At 37.7% G+C, this 14348-nt stretch overlaps 1 protein-coding gene across 1 annotated transcript; it reads right to left on the bottom strand.

Moving 5' to 3' along the window:
• Window positions 1–7162: 7162 nt before the first annotated feature.
• LOC104426327 (protein NRT1/ PTR FAMILY 2.9) lies at window positions 7163–10908 on the bottom strand. Its single transcript, XM_010039329.3, is given in 5 exon segments — window positions 7163–7798; window positions 7800–8190; window positions 9574–10139; window positions 10416–10633; window positions 10730–10908. Coding segments are annotated over 5 exon segments (1770 nt in total). The 5' UTR covers window positions 10815–10908; the 3' UTR covers window positions 7163–7288.
• Between the last annotated feature and the right edge of the window lie 3440 nt (window positions 10909–14348).

Genomic DNA, 14348 nt, shown 5'->3' with positions numbered 1-14348 from the left:
ATTTATAATTTAATTTGATTATGTCGATGTAACTAGTTCTTTTGGAGATTGTAGATGTAGGAGAGATTTGTGGAAGAAGAGGAAGAAGAAACAGTGGGAGGAGTATAAAGGAGAGAATGGCTTGTAAGAGAGAAAACACTGAGACGTGAACGTAGAACTCAAACGTTAAAAGCATGAAAAGAAAGAAGAAGAAGGAAAGTGGGACTCAAAAAAAAAAAAAAAAAGGAAACAAAATAAGCAGCGTTCATCAAATAATAAAAAAATATCATTTTTGTAAAGTTGTATCAAAAGTAATGAGTCCCATGAGGAATAATATGAGCGAAAGACGGAAAAAAGAGAGTAGCTAAGCCAAAAGAGAAGTAGAAAGCGTCGCCCATTGCTTTTAGATTACACCTTTCCCCCCAAGAGTATCTTCATAAAGCTGATGACTGGCTCAATTCTACACATGCTCATGGGTCTAGCGATCCACGGCCTACTTAGGGTTGGGCCGCCCCACAAAGGCTTGAAGGCACTTTGGGCCAGGCTTAGACAAGTGTTGATTAGTTACAAGGCCGACCTGGCCAAGCCCGATTGGGCCTGAGGCTAGCCTGCCTAGCTAACATATTTGTTACATGTTTTTTACTTGATAATATATATGGATAATTTTCTTTGTATTGATTAATTTAATAAGTTTTTTTTTTTTTTTTATGACCCAGGAAAGCCCCGTACGCTGGTAGCGCGGCGGAGTAAACCCTGGGGAGGCACGTGAGTCACTACCACCCTCATGCCCCGGGTAAGTCGCCTTGTGACACCCGGAATTGAACTCCTCCTCTTGCATTAGGAGGAGAAGCTTGTCGCCAGCAATGCCACTCAGACGGGTGGTTTAATTTAATAAGTTTTAATAAGCATCAAACACATTGTTGCTAGAAAAATTGACCGTTGACTTATTTTAGATAACTTGTGAGAGACTAACCAATAGATAATTAATCGAGGTACCAGTTTACTTATTATCGGGAAAATTACCAAAAAAAGTCATAAACTTATTATATGAAAATCAATTCGGTCTCAAACTTTTTTTTTTTTGCTAATTTATAAACCTTGTGATAATTTAGTCCTTCCACCTAATTTAGGCTGCAAATTGCTAACATTGTGGAACAATCGGTGATGATATAGACACCTCTCACAATATTTTTGAATTTTTTGAATTTTTTTTTTCATTTTTTTGGTTCATTGTGGCTAGCAAGAGTTGCCCCCTCATAGAACACAAGCAAGGCCTTGGTTGCTGGCAAGGGCTTGTAGAAAGGTCCTGGCCTCCCAATGATTAAAAAAAAAAGGAAAAAAAAATTAAAATTCAATTTAAAAAAAATTATAAAATTTATTTATGTCAACATTAATTGTCACGTAGGATGGCTAACATTCACGTCAAAGATTTTTGGCCAAATTAGCCAGAATGACTATATTAGCAAATTGTTGAAATGTTTAAAATTAAATTAGCTAAATTGAAAAGTTTATGATTGTTTAACATCCGTTTAATAGGTTAATGACGGCGGGCTTGTTGATCATAGTAATTGAACAGGCCATTGTTGACCGTGGACTGATCAATTTAAGTCATTCGGATCTTGGATCTGTATCATCCAACATCATACTATTGATGTTTGAAAATAGGTTTTGGTTTCTTGATGAAAAAATAACAAAAGCCAATTAAAAATTCATCTAGTCTTGCAATTTAAATAAGACTCGAGTTAAAACTGGAGTGCGCGGCTTAAACTAGAGATCATTTAAACTTGGGCAGCATGACAAGCCGAACACATGTTATGTGCCTGATTCACGCTAGAGGTGACAATGAGTCTAGCGACTCTATGCTTCATAATCTCGAATCGCAAAAACCTAGGCTCGCTTAACAAGCCATTTTCTTCTTGGGCCTTAGCCTGTCCTTCTAGACATACTCCTCCCAACCATGAGAGGGCATGGCCAAGAAGTTTTTGAATAACGGAATTTTTGTGTGTATGGAAGAGCAGTAGTGTTACCGTTCCTGACCATTAAAGAATGGCTTCTCCTTATACACTAATCTACTAGTAGGAAATGACCTCCTTCATATTGATTAATTAGGAAAACAAGTGATTAGAGAAGAGAGGAAAGAGAAGTAGTGATGTCCCTGCGTATGAAAATATGTACATAAGTATCCTCGTTGATCTAATCAAAGTTCTTTCATCTAGAACGTTGTTATGGACTGGAGTAAACGGCAAAGACTCCAACAAGTCACTGACGACGAGATCCGAACTAGAAACAAACAGCCCTAGTTCAAGTATCCGAAGCTCAAATCATATTTAATTTATCAACGCTGTTTTAGATTCTGACCAAAAAAAAAAAAAAAAACCCTGTTTTAGATATCCACCACTCTGGCTTAGGGCAACTGGTGAAATTGAAGTGAAGCTCATCCCTTCTTCCAAATCTGGTAGTACTTTAGAGAGCACAGGTTCTGGAGCAAAAGAGGAAAAATTTATTCCCTTCTCCGTTCGTCGAAAACTAATTTCCAAAAAAAAAAAACGTTTTTCAAATTTTTCAATATTCATTTCACAGAAAATAAATAAGTTGGATATAACATTTTTTATGAAAAGAAAAATGTCTTCTAGAATAGGGAAAAACATTTTTCATTTTTGAGAAAAATGAAAACATTTTCCTCACTCATTTTTCTTACTAACACCTATTTCTCTTACCTAACACCTATGTTAAACTTTCCATCTTTCTTTTTCTTTTTTTCTTTTTAAAAATTAATTGTTCTTTTTTTATTATTTTTTATTTTTAAAAAAAATATGTCTTGACCGGTCACTAGCCATGATGACCATCGGCGATTGGCCACAAGTGAGCCTCGAGCTCACCGGCCTCGGGTGAGCTCGAGGCTCAATGCTCGCTCGATCGGCGATGAGCTCGAGCCCTAGTTTGCTTTGCTCGCCGATCGGGCGGCAAGCTTGGGCTATAGGCTTGTCCATTTAGCAAGGGGTGAGCTCAAGACCTTGGCAAGCTAGCTCGCTAGTATCAGTGAGCTCGAGCTTGCCTTTGGCCAAGCGCCATGGCCGGCGACACGCCAAAGAGAAAGGAGGCAAAAATAAAGAAAAGAAAATTAAAAATAGAAAATACTTTCAAAATCAGTTTTTTTTAAATAATTAAAAATCAGATTTAAAAATAAAATAATAAAAAATTATCAAAAAAGATTGCATGGAGGAAAAAACTTCTTACCGAACAACGGAAAAATTTTATGCTTCTTTTAGGTTTCAACTGAATACTTGAAAATAATTATATTTTTCTGGAAATTGATTTGTCTAGATGCGCTGATTTACCTTGGGTTGAGTAACTTCGTGAGGGGAGGTTGAAGGTGACTATTTTATTTGATGTCATGGCAATGTGAGGACAAGACAATTAAGCGAGCAAAAATGTGGAGATCTTTCATTTTGGGCCCTTATTTTACAAAAACTTGAATTTCTCAGGGTGCTTTTCTATTTGTTTCATGGAAAATAACTTACATAAAACGTTTTGTAGATTTTTTGTTGTTCATTTCATGGAACATGGATCAACCAAGGAAAACACTTTCCATTAAAAAACACATTCAAAAGTGAGAAAAATATTTTTCACTTTTAAAATGGAGAAAACATCTTCCACAACTTATTTCACCTCATTTTCTTTCACCAAACACATTTTCCTTTTATTTTTATGTTTTTTTTTTTTAAATCGAGTTTTTCCTTTATTTTTTTTCTTCTTCTTCCTTGGGCGGTTGTTGGCCACGACGATCAGCCATTGGCAACCTTCGGCCTTGCCATAGGCTAGAGAGGTGGGATCTAGCAAAAACGAGCTCACCAGAGCCCCGTTGACCTCTAGTGACCTTGGGCAAAGCTTGAGCCCCACCTAGCTTGCCTAGGGCCAGTCATGGACCATTGTCATAGCCGGCGACTGGCCAAGGCTAAGGAAGAAGAAGAAGAAGAAGAAGAAAAAAAAAAGAATACAAAAATTTTAAAAACTAAAAATTAAAAATTGATTTTTAAAAAATAAAATGGTAAGATAAGCTAAAATAAAAAAAATAAAAATAAAAAAGGCTCAAAGTGTCCTCATTTTCTCAAATAAGACCACTTTCTCAAATAAAGGCTTTGAAGTGGATCTTGTTTTAATTAAGAGCTCGGACTAGTTATGTTTCTTTCAAATAAGAGCTTAACTTTCCAACAATCAATGGTGTTTTCGTCATTTACCCTTTTTTTTGTCTTTTCTTTTTTTTCTAGTCCTTCTTCCTTCTTCGCCAGTGGCTGATCAGCCACAAGAGATGCCTATAGAGGATTGGGCGAGGGACAACCTCACCTGGGCAATGCGACCCTCTCCCTGGGGGAGGTCGCTCCACGAGGCCATCGGTGAGGCTGGCCTCTCGATTCTAGGTGAGGTCGACCCTCACCAAATTTGGCAGAGTGGCTTTGCTCATGACCAACGAAGACCCGACGACCTCACCGGCCGTTGGTAAGGGTCAACGAGGGCTTGAGGGTCTGCAAGCCCTCGCTAGCCCCAAGCGAGGTCAACCCTCGCCAAATTTGGGAGGGGTGGCGTCGCTCACGGTCGGCGAGTGTTTGCAAGCCCTCATTGGCCCTTCTTAGCGGTTGGCCAAGGTCACGAAGCCCTAGCCAACCCTTCTTAGCAATCGACGAGGGTTGTTGAGCCCTTGCTAGCCTTTACCAACGACAGCTGGCCAATGTCGGAAAAGAAAAAAGAAGAAAAGAGAAAAAAAACACAATTTGGACAAAAATGCCCTTGATCATTTGGAAAATTTAGCCCATTGGTTAACCAGCGAGGTAAGACTCTTATTTGAAACAACCAAGCTATTTCATACCTTTATTTAAAACAATCATAACCATTTTAGGCCTTTATTTGAAATATTATGACAACTTCAAGCCTTTATTTGAAATAAGATGCACTTTGAGCTTTATTTAAGAAAACGATGACACTTTAGGTCCTTTTTTTTGGAATTTTCCCTAAAAATAATTATTGAAAAGGAGTCCATGGAAGAAAAGATTTTCCTTACTAAACAGCAGAATTCATTTTCAGATTTTAGTCGAACACAAGAAAATATGGTTATTTTCCTGAAAATGGCTTTCTGAAAAATAATTTATGGATATGTCGTATTTTCCGCGAAATGAATGGATTATACATATTCAGGATCACATGAGTTTATAAGCAAAAATGAGGAGGAGGTTGGGCTGGATCCATTGAAGAAGGTGGGGAAAAGTGAAAATCCCTTGGAAGGAGAGGGCGACGGAGACGGAGGAGTAGGTGAGAACGAGAGCAATGACCCTTCAGGGCGTGGACCGAGTCTGCATTGGAGACAGTTGAGATAAGGATTGTTCCCCAAGCAGCAATACTCAGGAGGATATTGCCGGCACTCCATATGACGCGCCTCGCCGCCTCCGCCGTTGTTATGCTCACCACATCAAGTGCCTTCTTTCTTCTGCTGCACACTTTGTACACTCGATAAACTCCCTTCAATATCTGATCATATGCTCCAACCTCGCTCCTTTGGATCCTGTGTATGGCAAAAAATTCGCAATCAAATTTTCTTTTTCTCTTAATCGGAGACGGCCTCTGCGCTCTTCGCTTCTAACGTCTTCTTCATCTAAATAACCAACATGAGTAAATGAACTAAAATCGTGTACGAAAATCATCAAGTTTAACCAATTAGAAAGTTCTCCCGGAACTTACGCGACAGCATCATCTTCTGCAGCTGCCCTATCGGAGGACTTAATGAGCACAATGCACAACGAAAAGGATGCAAATTCCCAAGGGGAAGTCAATTTTTGAAGCCATCTACATGCATGTATACCGAATCAATATTATCGACCTTCATATATTGACTTGTGAGAGAGCATCAATGCCGGTCTACAAGGGGAATGCTTTAATATAATTGCGTATACGTGTGTAGAAGATCACCAAGTCGACTTTTTTTCTTTTATTGTTACTGCCTACCCTAAATAAGATTAAAGTAGATAAATCAACAAAGTATGGAATAAATATTTGACGTGGTGATGGCTCTAGTTGCGGAGGTTGATTAGTTTATACGTGATAGAAAACAACTTGAAACATGCAAAAAAAAAAAAAAAAAAAAAAAACATAATTCGTTAAGGAGAGGGCACACTTATAAGGAGAAGTTTCCTATGAGCAAGTAAATCGTTAAATACAGTTAACTTTTGTTAGATTAAATTACTAACTAATTTTGGATTATTAATTCTCATTTAAGTTACTTATCAAAGTTTTATTATTTGTATTAATTTGCCAATTTTATATTGAGTTATCCACTTGTATTTGCATTAATTAGCAACTCATTAGAACTTACTAGCTCTTTTTAGAGATTGCTAACCCAAATTAACGTGACTGACAACTTTTTCCCTTTTTAAGTTACCATATGGTAATGGCTAGTAACTCTTATTTGACTTATTTACCGGTGTTTATTTGATTTTTTTTTTTATTTGTTGACTTTTCTTATGGTTCGCTAGTTTTTTTAATGGAAACTACCAACCTTTATTAGAGCGATTTACCAAGAATTCCTCGATTAAGTCACTGATTAGTTCTAGATTATCAACTCCCATTTTAGTTGCTTACCAAATTTACTTTTCTTTTAATTACCAAATTTTCTTCTCTTTTATCAAATTTTTACATTGCTTACTATATTTTAAATTTACCAACCCTTACATGAAGTTACCAATTTAAATTAGAGTGATTTACCAATTTTTTAGATCAAATTCCAATTAGATTTGAGTCACTTACTGACATTTAATAATTTTTGTTAATTTACCATCTTTTTGTTTAGGTATCAACTTTTATTTGCATTGACTACCGATTAAAATATAATAACTTTGTGGAGATTACTAATAAGCATGACTCGCCGATTTTTTCCCCTCTAAATTGCTAATTATTTATAGAGTTTTGGGGGTTAGCAAATGTTATTTGAGTTACTTACCGATATTTCTTACGATTTACAAGGATTTTTTTTTTTCTTTGGAAATCACCAACCTTAACTAGAGTGTTTATCCAATTTTTTCGGTTAAGTTAACAACTGGTTTTGGGCTTATCAGCTACTTTACTTTCTTTTTACCAAATTTTATTTACATTATTTAACTAAATCTCAAATTTATCAGCTTTTCATAGGAACAGCATGTACTCCCCAATTGTCATTGAAACTTTCATTAAGTGGAACATCCTATCGAGTGGATATGCATTACATTTCTTATTGGTTGATACAAGAAAGTCAGTAGTAACATACATACAATACCCTCGAGAGGGATCACACGGTAACTTTCTCTGAGTTCACTTTTTCATCGTCACCTGCAAGAACAGTGTCTTCACTGCCTTTGTACTTATACCACCTAGCGCACGTAATGAAGTAACATAGATTCAAGCCCATCAGTGCAGTAACCAAGTAATAGAAATAATCCAACTTCCCCTTGTTCAGATCTTGAGCCAACCATCCGCCATTTCCATCTCCTCCACCAGTGGTTCGGTGAACAATGGATATGAGGAAACTGCTCAAGTAACTCGACCCAGCAAAGCCCAGGAAGGTGAAGGACCCACCAACGCTCCTCATGTTCTCTGGGAACTGCTTGTAATAGAATTCCACAAGAGCAACCACTGTGAATGCTTCCGATATGCCCACAAGTATCAGCTGAGGCGCCAGCCACAGCCCTGACATAGAGGAAACTGCACCTCTTATTGGGTCGAAACCGATGGGCTTTGCAAGCGCCGAATTTCTCCTGTTTGTTTCGACGATGCCCGACACAATCATGGTGACGAATGCCTAGTACCATGCCAAAGCCCATCTTCTGAAGTATTGTGATACCACCATCTTTGCCGGTGATTTTCCTTAGCCGCGGTACTAGGACTCTGTCATAGAAGGGGATCCAGATAGTGAGGCCAATCATGTTGAAAATGGAGTAGGACGCGGCCGGGATCTTGAAGCTTGTGTTTCCGAGTCGCCGGTTGGATTGAAGTGCTTGGAAAACGACGTACGTCTGCTGCTGGATTATAACTATGTTGTACACCATGGCTGATACCCAAATGGGAAGGATTCTCACCACACACTTCACCTCTTCCACCTGTTGAATGCTGCAGAGACCCCATGGATTGACTGCTGATCCGTCTTGGTTGATTTGGTCCTCTGCCGTGATGATAGCGGCTTTATCGAGGAATCTATATAAAACGTCAAACACCATATCTTGTCAATAAACATCAGAAGTTCAGAACTTGACGTGCCGTCTGTTTGTATCTTGTGAGAATCCAATCCAAGCATATTTTTGAATTAAAAATGGAAGACAAAAGCTACTGTACATCCTCTTTCTTTTGTTAACCCTTTGAGAGGTTCTATCATCTTCAATTATCAACATTTCGATGCTCAAATTTAGTGGCATAAAACACAGTCCACGAGGTTTAATCTTAACCGTTTGCCTCCATTCTCCACTTAAGTGGATCATCCCGAGTGAGCTGAGCTGCTCATGTGGTCAGGCTTGCGTCAAGGCGGGACAAACTCGGGTTGGCAACATTGTCAAGTTGAATTATTTTCCTACCGATTGAACGATATACATCATCAATTTGGGCTTTGGTGCTACGTCAACCCATCAAACTGGGGCCTACCAAGTCTTTATGTACGAGAGCTAACCAACCATAGGATGTTAAAACCTCTTTGTTTATTTTCGCGGTGCCCGCTTGTCAAAGAGCGTGTTAGAATAACAACGGGCTTGTCAGACATGGCAAATTTGTCAGACATCATCAATTTGGGCTTTGGTGCTACCTCAACCCATCAAACTGGGGCCTACCAAGTCCTTATGTACGAGAGCTAATCAACCATAGGATGCTAAAACCTCTTTGTTTATTTTTCGCGGTGCCCGCTTGTCAAAGAGTGTGTTAGAATAACGGCGGGCTTGTCGGACATGGCAAGTTTGTCAAGGCCATGATAGGGTTTATGTGGTGAAATGATTATTTTCTACCGTAGAGCAATCATATGACATTTAGTAATCTCCTCATAACCGGGACGGCGTTCTCTCTCTCTGACTTCTGTTAGGTAAGACGCCAATTTTTTTGCTGACAAGTGAGGGTTGATATAAATATCCTAGTAGACAATCATCCAAGTGAGGACAGAATGTATATTAATCTAAAAACCAAATTAATGTGCAATTTATACCCCATTTTATATATGCATACCAGAAAGATTCAAACAATAATTGAATTAGCTGCAGTGTATGCCAACTTGAAACAATAAGTGATTTAGGTGCAAGGTACCCACTGTCAAAGTCTAAACAAAATGATGATCCGATCAAAGTGTCTAAGCGATGACCAATTGAGCTGGATCAACACTTTGTTCCAATTTTAGGCTTCTTTTCTCCTTGTTAAAAGTTGGGTTAGCAATTGGTTCATCTCAGTAAGTATGCTCCTATCATTCGGCTTCTAGATAGTAATTCTCAAGGCTCAGCGATCAACATGTAGATAAGTATACTTTGCAAGCTCGTATGCAAACGCTGCTAAGGACTGTAGAAGGGCGTAGCTAAAGGAAGTCTGCAGGAAATCCAGAGAGATTACCTGAATTGATTAGTGCTGGGGAGCTTGGAGTTCAAAGAGCTGTGGGGAATGTAATGAAAAAGGGAGAGACAAGGTTGAGATTGAGAATGTAACGTCAACTTCCTCTTCTTGATTGAAGCCACTATCACCCGCAACAAGCTTGTCAGGGGGCTACCCTCCGGTTTCACTTTCACAAAAATTCTTGAACCCGTGAAGAAGAGTAGTAGCGAAATGAACATAAGAATTGCAGGAATGGCTAACCCCCAAGCCCAACTCACGTCGGACTGCACATAAACGATAACGGTCAACGACATCAACACGGCAAAAGTGTAGGTGAAATAGTACCAATTGAAGAAGCTGGTAGTTCCCATCCTTCCGGATTCTGTACTGGGATCGAACTGATCAGCACCAAATGCTAGATTACAGGGTCTAATACCAGCACCACCAATCACTAGAAGACCAAACGCGCTTAGTAGGAAAGCCATTTGCCACGCATTAGCGCTGGGGCATGTACTGCTCTTCTCTGATCCACAGGGGAGGGGATGCAACTTCGGAATTGCAGCTGTTAGAGCAAGTGCAAGCAATCCCTTCGAAAATAAGGTAAAAAGTATGTCAGATTCTGATTATTTTTCTTTTGGAAATTTTCCTGTATAGTGTTCATGAGCAGAGAAGGCATATTCTTTTTATCTCGGGTTATTATAGTGCGCTGCGGAGTTTAGGGTATCGTAGATAGTAAAAAACGAATTAAATTACGCTAACGTAGCTTGACATCGAACTTAATGTGTATTTATTACCTAAAAAGATTGAGTCATATAAACGTAGAGATTGCTTGCATGTGTGAAAAAGAGAATTAGGAACGTTACCAGAACTGAGGAAATGGTGGCAAAAACTAGCGTCTTATAGCGCCCAAAGTAAGTGTCGCAGAGGAAAGCTCCGAGCAACGTGGAGAAGTTGGCGGTGCCATTGAAAATGTTGATGAGATTAGTAGCAGCTATGCTCTTCATGTTGAAGACAGTAGTGAGATAAACCAATAGGTTGGACAAGGTTCCGATCGTCCCGAGCTTCTCAAAAGTCTCATTTCCTGCGCTTGTACCGGATTAGAACCTCATGATTCCAAAATTTTCGCAGGGAAATGCATGAATATGACAGAACTCGCTAGTTATTCTCATATATATACCTATGACAAAAGGCATGGCTTTCCATCCACGGTAGTGAACTTTAGCTGTCTCATCGGTTGCCATGCTCTTCTCCTTCTGCTCCATTGTTGCGACAATTGGAACCCGTTCGTTGTGGTGTCTCAAGTTCGACGCTGGAAAAGCTCAGTTAGCGCACAATAATGTCATTCAGAAACAGAGAGTTATATACTTCACATGAGTGGCCAACATCGTAATAGACGAACGAGAAAGTAGTTTTTTTTTTTTTTCCTTTCGTTTCGTGTCAACCATCAAACCACGTGGTCATAAATGCTGACCAGCTTACATGCCTATAGAAAGTCTTTTTAAGTTTAAAGTAATGGCTGTAACACGCTCCACTTGTCTTGTGTTTGTACGTGGTACTGAAATCTAAAGATCTTTGAATGGGGGCAATCATTCCGAATAACTCCAAGGGCCAGTCCAATGGAGAATGGAGGGTAGCGTTCGTCGTGATTCAGACCAACGTGACACACAACATCTTCAATAATAAACGGTAAGGAGGAGTTAACAAGTCACCGTCTTTGGAGTCGGTCAGAAGATGACTAACAAGGATAAGGCCAGGGAATACTTCCGTGAGCCTTGCACGCCGCAACAAGCCAAAGTGTACGCAACGAAAAAGGAACGCACTGGGAAACTGGTTGACGTCAGGAAGGCGCACCATAAGCATTTGACTCTGGTCAACACTATTTTTCTATTCTTGAAAATTAATTTGAAGCAGAAATCTATTTGATAAAGTAATTTTTTTTTTTTAGAACAAATTTTTAATCCAAAAATGGATTTGAATAAAAATGAAAAATAAAAAAGTTTATACTTCATTATTTTTAAAATAGAAATGAAAAATAAAAACTATTTTACTCATTCTCTCTATTAGCCGGCTGTCCACTTGCCGCACTCGCCATTTTCCATCACCCCTTGTTGTCTACCGCTTCTAGTCGCCGTGCCACTACCACCCACTGCCTTTGGTCACCATCTGCCATCATCACCCAAGAGAGATAAATTTTGTATCGTTAACAAATAAATTTTTATTTCAGGAACAAAATTTTGTGTCATTATCTAACGTGTATTTTTGTTCAGAAACTCATCCCGAGAATAAAAAAAAAAATCTATTTTTGGAATAAAAATTGATTTATGGAATGAAATTGTTATCATTTGTACCTTACTTGGTCGGTCGGACTAATCATTGTCCTGTTAGAGAAAACTCACAATAGATTTTGAAGTTGACAAAACTTTCCAATAAACTATATTTGTCTTGAAGAATGATATTTCGGGTATATGTTTGAAAAGCTTCATGCACATTCTCATATTATCAATACAAATTTTAGTCGGAGAATGAGAAAACTTCTTATTCCCATCCTGACTTCCTCATAATGTAGTTAGTTCAATATATAAAAGGGTTAATATTTTGAAAAACCCCAACTAGTACACTTGTGACAAATTTACCTCAAATTAATTTTTTGATAATGAAAAATCTCAACTAGTATATATATGACAAATTTACCACAATTGATCATAAAAAACCTTAAACTAGTATATTCAACAAACAAAAAACCCTAAACTAGTACATTTGTGGTAAATATACACTTCGTTAAATTGGATTAATACTAAAAAAAATCAGAAAAAATTGTATAAATGTGATAAATAGAGAGTAAATCGCAAATTCGTACACCGGTCAACTGTCATGTATCATTCAACTTAGTAATTTGACAGTAAAATTTAATGGAAACTAACATAGAGTAAATTTGTCACAAGTGTACCAGTTTGGAATTTTTTAGGGTATTAACTCATATATAAATGATAAAGACTCTAAACTATGCGCTCATCCAAGAAGAAACAAGTCTAAAACGAGATTACCATAGATTCTACAACGGCTGGCAATCTAGGTTAAATTTCACATCTTTTTCAAAGATTGACTCAATCGAATTGGTTGGAGAATCAATCCTAAAGACATGTTATTTCTAAATGGAGAAGCTTCATTTATGCAAACCAAGACTCTGATTGTATAGGCAATCGGAATTAAGTGGAGATTTTATTTTTGTTACTTAATGGCCACAAAATCTTCTTGTGCAAGACGATTCTCCAGAGGCTATCTAACGATTAGTTTGGAAGTGAAGGAGTATATAAGGAGTTCAAGGGATCGAGGAGTAAGTAAAAGACGAGGTATAGAACCAAAAATTTGTCTTTGATATGAGCCATGGAAAATGAAAACAAAATTTGTGGTAAGTATGTTATCCCACACACATGGCCCTTTTTTGGCCACAGAATAGAAGCTGCTTGTTAGTCACCAAATTCCTTTATTAATTTTTAACTCATATCATAGAAAATTTTAAAGTAACAGAATTCTTATGCACAAGTTCCACATTTGTGACAAGTGCAAAGCATACTACCAAGATTGATTAGAATATTTTTAATTTTAAAGAATCATCTCAGGCAAAAAGGAAGAGAGGGAGTTGTTTTAGGGATTCATGACAAAACTATGCAATATTAATTTTATGGAGGGTGCGCTCTCTGCCCCTTAATGTTTACATACCCCGCCTTATATAGGCATAAGACAACATACTAAAATTTTATACACCCCGTTTGGTCAATAGAGGTCAATTATTTGTATCTATCAAGTTTCCTCCAGATAGAATGGACAAACTAATTTTTTCACTTATTATCTCACTTTTTTCGCTTCTGCTACAATGTTATAGTATTATGAACAGTAACAAATAGTACGCTACAATATTATGAACAATACATGAATAATACCTTAGGCCAAAACTTTCAGCTCCTTCAAATGAATTTTTTTACTCTTTTTGGTTTGTCATGGACAGGCTCTTAGTAGTTTTTTCAGCTTTATAACTTATTATGCCTATGAATAGGTGTTGACACCTAAATTTTTGCCCAAAAATCATTTCCAAAAAATGGAAACTTGTTTTTCCACAAAAATATTTCATGTCAAATTATTGCATATAGATTATCTAGGCATTTAATATAGCTTTTTTAAATGGAAGATGTTTTTCCAAAAAAAAAAAAAAGAAAGAAAAGAAAAAAATTTAAAAAAAAAAAAAAAAAAAAAAAGAAGAAGCAAGTTGGGGCCAATGATCTAAATGTGACTAGTCAAGCCCGGGAGATCAAATTGTAATTAGAAATAGCAAGTTGTGGCTAAAATGTAATTTCCAAAAGTCGAGGGACCAATTCACAAATTTTGCAAAAATTCGTCCAAGCCCTTAAATCATCATCTTGGCCCCTAATTAAGTTGAAATTGAACTTGGGCTAGATCGAATTAATCAAATATAGCCAAAAGGATCAAATTGCATTGAATTGGGCATTCTCGAATAGGAAAATGACCAACTTTGAGGGACTTCCTTACAAAATTGGGTGGGGACAATTGCAAAAGCTTATCAAGATCTTAAATTACTATAGATAGGCATGCTAGTTAATCAAAAATCCCAGCCAAATTGATGGATTAGAGCACACAAATCAGCTACCAATACCTAATCCATAATTTGGTCTCAATTTAGAGCTGCTGAGTAAGCCACTTGGTGGCCCCACCATATCCCACTTAGCTGCCCAATCAGCTTGATCTTTGCACGTGATGGAAAACTATTATGAGTAGTACAA

This window comes from Eucalyptus grandis, chromosome 11 (genome assembly GCF_016545825.1).
Source record: "Eucalyptus grandis isolate ANBG69807.140 chromosome 11, ASM1654582v1, whole genome shotgun sequence".
Classification (NCBI taxonomy): domain Eukaryota; kingdom Viridiplantae; phylum Streptophyta; class Magnoliopsida; order Myrtales; family Myrtaceae; genus Eucalyptus; species Eucalyptus grandis.
The sequence above is the reverse complement of the archived record's forward strand: the minus strand, read 5'-3'. Positions and strand labels throughout refer to the sequence as shown.